Source organism: Pezoporus occidentalis, unplaced genomic scaffold (assembly GCF_034315485.1).
Source record: "Pezoporus occidentalis ecotype Australia unplaced genomic scaffold, CSIRO_AGI_Poc_V1 ctg72, whole genome shotgun sequence".
Classification (NCBI taxonomy): domain Eukaryota; kingdom Metazoa; phylum Chordata; class Aves; order Psittaciformes; family Psittacidae; genus Pezoporus; species Pezoporus occidentalis.
In genome coordinates, this window is record NW_026916072.1 from 43,813 (window position 1) to 56,411 (window position 12,599).

The 12,599-nt window shown below is 39.4% G+C and overlaps 1 protein-coding gene across 6 annotated transcripts in view; it reads left to right on the forward strand.

The window, feature by feature from the left end:
- Positions 1 to 8,858, forward strand: part of LRRC28 (leucine rich repeat containing 28) — a 50,353-nt gene extending 41,495 nt beyond the window's left edge. For 5 of the 6 annotated variants that reach the window (XM_062642743.1, XM_062642746.1, XM_062642744.1 and 2 more), the window contains 2 exons: positions 1,519 to 1,678; positions 4,430 to 8,858. In XM_062642743.1, coding sequence (XP_062498727.1) covers positions 1,519 to 1,678; positions 4,430 to 4,502 — 233 coding nt within the window. In that variant the 3' untranslated portion in view covers positions 4,503 to 8,858. The remainder of the gene's footprint in view (positions 1 to 1,518; positions 1,679 to 4,429) is intronic. The other variant, XM_062642748.1, reaches the window with a different exon arrangement.
- The last annotated feature ends 3,741 nt before the right edge of the window (positions 8,859 to 12,599 follow it).

Sequence of the window (12,599 nt, forward strand, 5' to 3'; positions counted from 1 at the left end):
TCCAGTCTCTGAAAAGGAGTTTGAGAACATCAGCTACGAGATCTTTTAAATCATCAGTAACTGCTTTTCTCACCCAGTTGTGACTTGCACAGTAGTTCCTAGAATACGACTCTTTGAAAGTGGTTCCTGAAGATCCTGGTGAAGTTTGGTTTGAAAATAGCACGATAGCATTGCAAAATCTGTTTAAGAAATGGTTTGTAGATGGTTTGCACAAGGCTTTGAGGATTATATCTAGTTGCAGCCAAGGTGCAGAACCTGAAAAAGATGCTGAAATACATGTTTAACTATCTTGCCTACTTCTAGTTTGTAGCCTTTTAGTATGTTTATATATACATATACACACATACATATCTTATTCTGAACTACCTTATTAAAGACTATGTGCATCACCAGTGGTGACACCCAATTTCAGTGGGGCAAGAGTAATGCATAGTCTGGAGAGGTGTAAGATAAGTGTGCTTTGGGGAAGCAGGTGGCACATGATGAAAGCAGCAGATTTCATCTATCACTGCCTAAATTTGCAGTTTCAAGGGTGCTGTTAAATACTTGGTGGCTGCCAGGTAAGTATGACAGCAGTGACCGGACTGTCTGACTGCAGAATGTGACCTTTTCTTTCTGACGCAAATGTACTATTCGTCATGCTTGTCACCTCAATCAAGGCTCTTGTGGTACATTGTGTATGGCGTTAAACCTTGCAGTGTTTGAAAGCTGAAACTAGTGTGATATCACAAAAATGATTTATCAGGTATTGCATCTTGTCTTGATTACTCAGCACCTGAACTCATTCACCTGCCTTGGCTGTCTCAGTTTCTAGATGGAGATTAGCATATTGGGTTTAATTTAGAAAACACTCTGTGGCTTGGGCCAGGCCTGAGAAAATAATTGCTTTTTCCCCTGAAACGACCCTGGAGTCCCTTTTGGTGAAAAGGATGGCATCTTGTGAACAGTTGGGGGCACACTGAAGAGATGATGAATGTATTGATCTTTTTAGAGTGGCCTCCTTGGTTGGACCTGTGAGAATTATGCTGGGCTAGATTGTATTTCAGGTCATTCTAAATATTTCAGGTCTCTTTTTGCAGTTTGGGATTTTTAGTGAGCTCAGATATCCTCCTGGATTGGTTGCTGTAATATTTTAGTAAAATAGTATTGATATCCTTTTCAGAATCCTTATATTGTTATTAATTACTAAATACTTCTCTAGATGATCTTTGTGTCTAAAAATGCTTTATGATTTATTACTGGGGTTTATTATTTCCTTGAGCTATAATATTTTCAACAGTTAATCTTATGCCCACATATGCTAAGCATACACAATTAACTTCTTGAACTTAAACATTGAAAGCACCATGTGTTTCACCCTAACTGTGGTAATTTGTATTACCTTGCTGTTCTTTTGACAAAGCCGTAAGTATGTGAGACAGCTGATTTTCTGAATTGTTCATAGATCATGCTTGTTGTGTTTGAGTTTATCATGCAATTGTTTTGTTACAAGCCTTTTTTGTCTCTTTTCCTCTTTAGATTTGAACTTTCTGACTCCCATCTCGCTACCTAAAAGCCTCCTGGAATTGCTGCACTGTCCCTTGGGACACTGCCACCGCTGCAGCCAGCCTATGTTTACCATTGTCTACCCAAAGCTCTTTCCCTTGAGGGAAACTCCAATGGCAGGATTGCATCAAGGGTAATTATACAGGAAATTACACTGGGGTTTCATTTGGGAAGAAGAGCACCTTAAGGAACAAAGCATGTTCGTAAGGATTTCTTCTTTTCAATTTAGCAGCATTTCAGATCTGTCCAGTCTGACAGCCCCTGTCCAATGGCTGTGAAAGTTGTCAAATCTTTTATTTACAAGCCAACCAGAATACTGTTGTTGGACTCTTTAACGAGGGCTACCACATGTGCCTGTTTCAGACTGCTGTAAGATAGTGAAGGGTTTTGGTATGATGGGGTTGACTTGCTTGTAGTAGTGCAGTACATGCATGGCACTTCTGTGCCTTGGGAGGGAAATACTACTGAACACCAGTACTTCCCCTGATGGTCTCAGCCCTGACTTCAGGAGAATGTCACCACTGAATAAAAGTGCTGCAGGATTAAAGATGGAAAATAGTTCTAAAGGCAGAGCTAAATTACAGCGTTATGCTGTAAAATGCTCTTGTTTTTCTTTCCACAGTAATTGAGATACGCTGTGGAAGCATTCTGCATTGTAAAATACAGTTAGTAGCAATACATCTCTTTAAATATATTTCAGTTTTTGTGGTTGTAGCAGTTGTGAATGTGTGTGCAGGATTCATAAGTCAAGTAGACAAGCCTACACAGGCTTCTTGAGCTGCTGGACAGTGCAGTCATAGACGGGACCCAAATCAGGGATACAGTTCAGGAAATTTTGCCCTCATGTAGAGAAAGATCTAATACAGCTGTAAGGTGAGCACTGATTATAAAGGTTTTCTTAAAGTCACTTGGAGTTAAAAGAGCAAATGTGATATTCAAGTTCTTTTTAGAGAATTCAAGTCAAGCTATTAGTTCCAAAGCATATGCCATAAAAGTCAGGAGCAGAAAAGAAAGGTGCTTTAAAAAGGACTTACTAGGTGTATGTAATACACAAGAATGCCACTTAGTTCTTGTCCTGTTGAAATCAATTGACTTGATGGCTATCGTCCATAAAAACAAGAAACTGCTTTTCAGGAGGAAGATCTTTAAGAAAAAAGAAGAGACTAATTGACAATTCAGTTTGATGGTACCTATTTTACACAGCTGTATCACAGGTTTTTTTGCTGCAAGTTTGTGGCATAAGAGGTATCTGATTTGTAAGCAACTCAACTTCATGAAACGAAAACAACTTAGGTATGGACAGCAGCCACAAGGCTGCTTAAATACTAATTTGGAAAAGTCATCTTTCTTAGATCTGATTGTTGAGATAGCACACTTCAGCTTGCCATTCTGTTACACTTCAGTCGTATGTTGAAACTCAATGGATTTCATGTTGAGTAAAATAAACTGCTTCTACATTACAGTCTTCATATTCAGAGTGGCATAAGATGCTACAATCATGTTATGAAGAATTCTTTTTGAGCACTGAACAGTATAATTTTCTAAGGAAGTGATGGAGAACTACTTGCTGGTCACTAAATCCTTATATTATCTGAAATAATCCAACAATAGGAGAGTTTGGACTAGAGAACTACTTTCTAATTAATTGCTGAGCATTGTTCATTGTAGAACTTACCATTCCAAGATGACAGACTATCAGTAGACACCTTTAGGAATTGTTGAAGTTAGGACTCACAAAAGTATACCTTAGGGCTGTGTTGGAAGAACATTTTATTAACATTCTAAAATATATTAATTGAAAATATATATTTCTGCATGGTTTTAGCTGCTTTTAAAAATGGGTTATCATTCCTTCCCTTAGACAGGAATGTACTTTGTTCTGCAAAATGCCTTAACAAATACAGTCTTAAGTAGCTGACATTTGATGCAAATCCGTAGAAAATGAGATCTAAAGAGAGTAGCCTGTTCCCTTATCTCTGTAGCTCGTGCGCTTGACACGGTAAGATTATGTGGAATTGTAGAGGTGTGATAGCTGGTTTAGAAAGACATGAAGGACTGTTTCTGTTCTAAAGAGCTTACAGTGACCATGAAAACACACAGGGTAGGGATCCTGAATGTTTGAACAGCGCTGATTAGCACATGCCACGTCCATGCCAGTAACTTCTGTCTGGATTTCCGTATCACATTCTATATCCTCTTATAGGAAAGGACAGTTAAGTGTTGAACTGGATTTATGTATCTGAAAAAGCACAGATGACAAGAGCACTGGGTAAAGTGAGATTTCTGGGTTAGTGAAAAACAGATCTTAACATTTTTAAAGCTGATATCTAGGTCCCTGCCAGGATGGGGGCAGGAGGAAGGGTCACAGTGAGGGTAGGATCTGGCTTTCATGCTGCCACCCCTGCTGTAGTGCTGGCACAGTGTGACAGCTCTGCCTGTCAGTTGTCCTTTCTGTAAATGTGGGTCCAGTTTGTTCGCTTGGCTGAACCAAAGGAGGACACTGGACTTCAGTTGTTTCATGCCTACAAGCAGTAATTTAAGAAACACGAGCAAACTGCAGCAAAGAGTGACCCAGCTATTTCCCTTTTAGCTGTTAAACTTACTGGCTATAGCACTCAGCCGCACCCTCCGCAGAAAGAAAAACCACATGCTGCTGCTTTAAACTGAATACATTAGAAACCAGGGGGGTTTTTGAGAACCCCTGCAGTGCTTCCCTGCTTTTGTATCAGGCACTCGTAGAGCAAATGAACCATCTTTCTCTGAAGTGTCGAGATCAGCTAATCCTGTATTTTACAAACCAGCATATTGTCTGCTGTGGAATGGGGCCAGGAGCTTTAATCTTTACTGACAACTGTTCCCCCCCTTCTCTTTTTTTTTTCCCTAGGAGGACAACTGTTAGTTTTGTGGCATACTGCTGCTCCACCCAGTGTCTGCAGACTTTTGACCTACTGAGTTGATAAACATTTAAAACTACTCAGGAGTGCTGCCAGTTTAAAGCTGCATTAAACATCGTATCCCATCGGTACTGGAATACTGTGTGCGTGTGCCAAAGCAGCAGAAGTGCCCGGTTGGGAACACTAAGAGGCACTTACGTCCTGCCCATCAGATTTGGAAGAACTGCAGCAACTTTTCGGAAGTGTAAATACCAACCTTTGGAAAGCATTAAGTTCTCTCTCCTCCAGGACAACATACACAGCAAATAAATTCACAAGCTCTGACTTCAGGGTTTCCAGTATTTTTCAGATGCGGCTGTCTTCAGGGTGACCCCTTGCATCATTTGAGGCATTTTCATTCCTCTAACAAGGGGCAAAAAATAGGTTCGGTTATGACAAACAAGTTCTCACTCTCCCCCATCCTCGTCACCCCTACAGGTGGTTTCAGGTGTATGGATCTAAGCCTCTAGAAGCCTTTGATGAAGCCCAGCAGCTTTCCCATTGAATTTAGCTTTATTTTCTCCCTCTGATTTTAATATTCTCCCCAACAGAGTTATCCCAGTTGTATACCCAGTCTTTGACAATTATTTGTGGTATTTAAATCCACATATTAAAAGCAGATCTTTTTGTTAACATTAGAAGCCAAACTGATTTAATTGGAGTAACTAAGATGTATCTGGAGACTAAGGATCCTGTTTCAGTAAGGAAGGCTGGTACTGATGCCTACACCAAGTGGTCTTGCTCCAGCATGTTTGAGGGTGTGTTTTCTTTGTTTTCATGGCTTGAGTTTTTTTATTTTAATAAACACTTCCCCTTTTGCTTCTTTGGAAGAAGATGACTTTAGCAGTTTCCCTTGGATAAAATACCTAGGCCTATGATAGTTACTGTTTATTTATTATACTTTTCCAGTTGTAGACTGTAGATCTGCAAAGAGTTGGTCTTCATCTTTTTCTAGATTCAACATTTGGCTGATTTATGGAAGAGTGTCAGTGGAGTGTGTGCCTTGGAGAAGGCTGGAAATCTGGAGGGGCACGTGTATCTCCATGTGTAGGTATATATGCATACAGAGATAGCCTCACAAAAGGGCTCTAACTTTGTTTTCATGTATTAAAAGCAGATTTAGTGCAAATTTCCGCACACTATCATATTTGTGGGCATCCTTTTTTGTTAGATCTTGTTTGTTTTAAATAAAGGACAAAGGATGGAAAACAGGCCCCAAATGCCTGCATGACTTAAAAGTTTAATTTTACACTGAAACAGTCCATACAAAATTAGTCCCTCTTGACTTGTTCTGAAATATATAATTTTTTTAATACAGTGTGTTCTTTTTGTTTACTTTCTATTTTTTAGGTATAAACTACTTGTTGACTTAACACAGTGTGCAGTAGTTGCAAGCTGAAATAGATATGAATGAAACTGTTATGAAAATGGCAAGATAAAGAGACTTATTTGGTAGTATATTAGCATATGTTGTGGTGAGGTGTGCATACTTTGAAGGGAGGAGGCATTAAAATGTTTTCCTTTTGCCAAAGAAGCATTTGTTCCCGCTGCAGGCTTCCTGGCATCTCTTCAATAAATAGAGTATCTTAAGAGCTTAAAAAGAGTACCAAAAAGGCAGTTTTGAGGGTGGAATTTTTGGGTTGTGCATGTTAGTTGTAAAAGCTCTGCTGGTTTTATTGGGTTGGTTTTAGAGAGTTGAATTAGCGTTAAGAAATGTAGAACTTAATCCTTCAGGAATGCAAGTATCATCTACTGTTTAAGAATTGTGAAACTTTCTAAAATAAATCCCATTTATTAAATCTGCTTTGCAGTAGGGGAAAGAGCCATGGCCAAGCAGACTTTGTACGATTGGATTTCTGACTCTGTCATTTCACTAATTTGTTTCAGTGTTGGTATCCCCAACAGCCCTTCCCACCCCGCGGCCTTTACCGCCGAAGCAGCAAAATGAATCTTCAGCTTTTTGTCTTTTCCTTCAGTACTTCCCAGCCAAGATGTAAATGGCCCATGTACCATTATACCCATATCAGAAATGTGTAAGTGTAGGATCGAATCCATGTTTTTAAATGGATGACAAGAGAACTATGGGAATGATAAAAATACTTATATTTTGATACCATACTCCGATCAGGAATCTTCAGTATTATTTTTACCATGGCTCCCTCTGTCCTTGAAGGACGTGCTTTATTGGAAGTTGATTTGTCCTCTTCTTATGGTGACTGAGAGGCTTTAAAGTACAGTTTTCTTCTGAATTCAATCTGTAAGTATTATTTTGGAGTTAAATCTTTTGATCACCCAAAAGGCACTGCATTTGTTTTATTAGCATTCAGATAGTAAGAGCGGAGCTTGATCATTATTATTTATTTTTAATTTTCTTTCTTCCCATAATCTATTTTTTGAGTTCACTTTATTATTGTCTATAAGTGGAGTTCAGAAGAAAATTGGTCTGTTCTATAAGCAGGATGAATCTTAACACTTTAATAGATGATATTTCAGGACTGGAATGTCCAATGAATAAATGAATTAAATACACAATTGAAGCTGAAATGTCATACCCTATTTTTATAAAACAAGGAAGAGGAAAGGCCAATATATAGACTGGAAAGGCAGCTTAAATTCATGTTTCTCTGATGGGGTATTTTTTAATATAGTGTTTATATTCATCTGTATCTTTGGGTGATACTGTTCTAGATTAATATAACTCCATTCTCACTTGTCCAAATTCTTCTAAAGTTGTTCTGCTGCAAGAGTATTTCGTAACCAGCTAAGATGAGAGCCAGCTATGCAAGCTGCAGAGGGGAGAGGGAGCTTCTTGCTGATTGAACTGTGCATCACTTGTTTTTCAATACAAGGCATCACAATTCTTGGACTTCACTTTAATTCATTTATTTCTAGGTAGTTTTTTATTACTTGCTCTTGTTTGTGAGATCACATTGAGCTAAGATTTTCTTTGTGCTGCAAAAATACCTGGTTTCAGCAGTTGAAAAAAATGACCTTTTCTACAGAGCTTTTTTTTTTGTCATAAAAGCAGATCTTAACTCTTTGCTTAGTGTGGAAGCAGGAGAAGTTTCTGGGGGTTTTTTGTAGGTGTTAGAAAGGTGCAGGAATAGAAATGAGAGAAAATGAGTTTTTAACCCACTGACAACTGCTGTGAGGTTTTTCTGATTAACTCCTAATGTGATTAAGGAGCACAGGCATAATTTTTGTTCCTGCTGTGATAACAGGCACTATATTAATAAAATTGGGACCCTATTGCTTATGAGGATAAGTTTTTGTTCTGCCGCAAAGGAAGCAGAGGAATCTTTGCCGTTGTTTAAAAGTACTACTTGAGTAGTTTTACTGTGGACACTGTTAGATTTGGAGCACTGTGCTTGGGAACCTTCCTGTTACTCTCCTGGAGAATCAGAAATCCGAATGTCCTTTCCTGTGCGAAGAGCAAGGTCTAATATCAAGAAGTCTGTATTTTTGTGTTTTGGTCTGATGCTTCTCTTGGGCTTTCATTGAAGTTCATTACAAACCTCCTATTTACTTCGTTGCGGTGAGGTTAAGATCTTACACTGAGCAGAGCAGAGCTGATTACTGCCAAGTTGGCTTCAATTCTTATATATCGAATTCTGCTGAATCCCTTTTTCTGGCATGAAGGGAGGATGAGACTGTTCTAACACCCGTGTGGCAGCAGCGTGTCAGGTTTTACTGACATTACAGCCAGGCTGAAGACTGGAGAGTGACAAACCTTTCACTAGAGAGGATGACTTTCTTTTGAAGGCCGCTGTGGCCACATCAGAGTATCCCTGATAACAGAAGGACTTCTGCCTTGATGTCAGTGGAGGATGGATCAAGTTTTAATTGATAAGAGAGAAGAATGTTTTACCATCTTTGTATTTCTTGCAAAAACTGGGAAAATGACACTGAGGTCCATGCCTGCTGCTAGGCAGCCTCTCTGTCTGCAGCTGAACTCACGTGGGTCCAAAACGTAACTATCTTTGCCTCTTACCTCCCTCTTAATGCTACTCATGGTGTCACAAAATGTTATAGGTAACTTGTGATGGAAGAGGCTGGGTAAATTGAATCCAGAGTTTTTATTACTTTTTGTATTACAGCCCTATTTTGTAAGAGACCAAAGGTCTGGTGGAAAGAAATGGCAAGGTTCATGTGAAGTCTTCATTGCTTTTGCTTTTATGTGCCCTTTTTTGGATTAAAACTTGAACTTGGATTGCAACTGAGTTTGTTCTATGTCTGTTGAAAGCATATGTGCATTGCTTTTTTGCTGTGTATTAACCAAATGTCACTTAGTGTGAAGGTGAGCTTGCTAGATGTTTTCTTTAAATTTAGTGGTGCAATTTATTGTATGTGCTTGTTAATAAACTATATTTTTGGATAGAATTACGGTCCATTACAGTAAACTAAATTCTTGCCCCTGGGGCTATGTTAGGATGTAATTTACATTTCAGGTCATTTGCATAGTAATTAGCTAATAAGTCTCATGTCCCAAGGCTGAAGAAGTGGGGTGAAGACGCTTCTTAAAACCCTACCAGGGCCAAAACACCACTTCAGTTCACTTATTGCATTAGTCTTGGATAATGTATTTCACCAGATCTTGCATAATAGGAACAAAACCCATATGGAAACATTACTCCAGACCCTTCAATGGATTGATCAAAAGAAAAATAACTTTGAGTAGGGCTGTATGAAGTGCCACCCTGATAGTCCATGTGGCTGTGGTTCGTGTATAATTTACTAAGCAGCATTCAGCAGCTTTTCTTCCCCCTCATCTAACAAATATCATAGGAACAAGGTTGCCAAAAATAAGTAGAAATTAAGCATCTGTTTTTCCAGTTACTTCACTCCTTGCTGTGCAGCATTTTGCTTCAGTCAAAGCTGCTATTCTGTTATCTGTTCTGATGAGTTCTTGCAGTTGGATGCTGTCTGTATTATTGTACGTGTACCATACCCGCTCTTAAATGAGACGTAGGTTGGTCAAGGTGACTCTGAACATCAGATATAATTGATGCCTTGAAGGGTTCCGATAGCACTAAGGCTTCCCTGCTGCTGTTTGCTAGGAAGTTTACCATGTCTTGTCTTTTTAGGTATTTTACAAATGACAGTGTAAGTTTTCCTACCCATGCAGTGTAGGTAACCTCTCTTTGAGAGGCAGCAAGAGGACACAAGTCCCTTAGTAAGTGAGATGGATGGGGGAAAACAACCCTTAACCTGTAACTTTTACCAACCACTGCTGTGTCCCTTGTGAATAGAAAGAAAGAAATGGGAGAGCTTAACATCCTTTTCCTTTGCAATTAAAAGTACTTGGCATAGATGCAAGCTAAGTGGAAACTTCAGTGGCTGAATAATGCTATTGTATGCAGGAAATGAGAGGAGCTGAGCTCTTGCTTGGAAAGGCACTGGATGTTTTGTGACTTCCAAGCCAAGATTTAGGGCCGTTCTATGTGGTGACATTTTGGGAACTTGAGAGCAGAGTCGAACCACTGCATCTCTGTCCCCCAGCTTCAGTGATCACTTAATATTACAGTCAAGCCCTCTATTCTGCGCCGAAGAATCCTACTGCTATTCCCTGTAGCTGGCCCAGGAGCCTGGGAGTGGCCGTTTATTACTGTCAGATTTCTCTTTCCTACTGCAGCAAGAAAGAAAGCAAGAGTTGACCAAATGCTTTCTTTATCTTCTGACATTTTAAACAATAAACCCCTCATAGCATGGTTTTTCAGCTCCTATTATGCCCTTCAGACATATCCCGCTCCCAGGCAAAAGACCTTGGCGCATCTGTGAGAGATCGAGTCTTAAGACTGAAAGCAGTTCTGTTGGAGGTGCTGAAGTGACTTGACTTTCTGATGATGCCTTCCAAGTGGCAATCAGGGGCTAATTTCTCAGGTACCTCGATGTTCTTTTGTGTGTTCATGAGGAATGTAAATATTGACTTTCTGTGAAGAAAGCTGTCAGTCATGGGTGCCTGTTCTGTTGCTATATATGACTACACCTGCAGTACAGGGGCTATTGCCTTGGAAGTGTTGTGCTGTCGTTTTCTGTGGACCTCATGAAATCACAAGGTTTAAATTTTCTTCTTCAGATCAATTGAGAAAGCTTTCTTGTATTGAAAAATGCACTACTGACTTTGTTTATTGATTGGTACTACGGATGTTCTTGAAGTGCACTGTTATAACTGCAAATCAAGCTGTTCTAGTAGCAAAGAAGAAATGCATTCTGAAGTTCCATTTTGGTGCAGTTAAGGCCCACTGGAACGTTTTGTTTAATAGGAAACAGCATGGGCACGCAATTCATGGGAAGATGGAGATGTGGTCTGAAGATGCTGATGACATTGTCTAGATCTAATGAAAAAATACGTTTAAAAAGATAACCAGTGTTCTTTCTATGGGCAAGTATCAGCTAATAGTGGTATCAGATATGCCCCATTGTGCTTTTGTTGATCCGCCTTTTGGCTCCTGTGATTCTGACTTGTGGCTATTGTATCAGTCTTACTAGGCTTCCTTTATACTTTAGAGTTCTAACCATTGATTTTTTTTTTTTTATTGTTAAAGTAATTAGGAGAGTCAAGCTTGAATATTCTTGGGTCAGTTTGTGATAACTCTGATTGCTTCGCTGGCACTGAAGGAACAGTCTGAGCATGGACTTGAATTTGGCTGCCTTTGCTCTTGCGTTGTCTCCGTTGGCTCTCTAATTTCATCTTGTAAAAAGCCAAATCAATGTAGCTGATACACAAAGGGAAGAATTACCAAGAAAAACAACTTCTAACTTTCTTCAGGCAGCGTAGCTTGGACCAGGCAGGGCTGGCAAGGTTTCACATTTGAATTCTAGGTAAGTGTTTCTCTTTAAAGTAGGATGAAAACCCGTGAGTTGTCCAGGCAGTGCAGAACCCCATGTCTAAAAGTAGCAGGTTTAATGGTTCTGTATGTTCACACCTTACTGTTCTGCATCTTTATTTCTATAAAAGATGTGTAACTGCTGCAATAGGGAGTTAGTTTATATCTTACATCTTTGTAGAATTAATATTGATTTTATACTTCTACAGATACACTGGTTACTCTCACAGTATAATACCTCTTTTGCTTCTTTTCCTGTATAGTTACAAATAACAGCTCCATGCTCCATTATCCAGTCAGTTCCCAGACTCTTGCTATGGATCCATTTACACTGATGTTAAGGCACTGTGTTACCTGCACACTGAGTACCACAGGTTTGTTCTTTATCAGGCAAAAGCACCTAATCACATTTCTCTACAATGATCTAGATCACAGAGATGCGTTCTGTTCTGGCTACAGATGAATAGAGAATATCTAACTTAAATTAATGGATTCATTTATATTAAATCAGTACTGCATATCAGGTTTTTAGATCTAGCAGTATCTAATCCTGGCTCTGAAGCTTTTTTTATGAAATATGGGGGCTTGAATTTCTCCAGTTGCTCAATCTAAACAGTAGGCAAGCTTATGTCTGATTGCTATTCAGGATACTTGGGGAGGTGGTTTGAATTGAAAACCCCTATTTAATTATCTCCTTTTTCCCTCCTCCCTCAAGGAAGCTCAAGTGATGCAGGAACTGATGCCTACTAGCTAGAAACTTCTTTCCAGGTCAGTGCAGAGCTGGTTCCCTCCCTGCCGTGTTGGTGTCACATGGTCTGACACCCCTGCCCCACTCACTGCTCTCTGGCCCCGAGCTGCAAAGATGAAAAGTATTGATTCCAGTCCATCTCATTGAAGTATTACCATGAGGTGTTCACAGACGTGCTGGGACTAGTCTTTAACTTAGAGGAACATTTATCCAGGAGGATCTAGTGTGTTACGTAGCAAGAAGCTGCAACAGGGAGAACAAATTTACTGTTTTCATTTAACAGTCAGTAGCCTGAGACCTTACCGTGGCTTTAGCAATTCTTGATGAATTTCATATGTGGATGTTCCTATTCCAGAATAAAAGCGTCTTGTTATGAAAGAATTTAAGTCCTCTAATTTCATTTGGGAATAAGTACATCCACACACCTGGTATTTAAATCAGAAATAACTGTTTCTTTATGAATTTACACTCTGTTGTGGATCTGATCTCGTGTCGCTAAATCCTTGTACTCATTTCACAAGACCTGATTTATTGTTTAAAATTCGT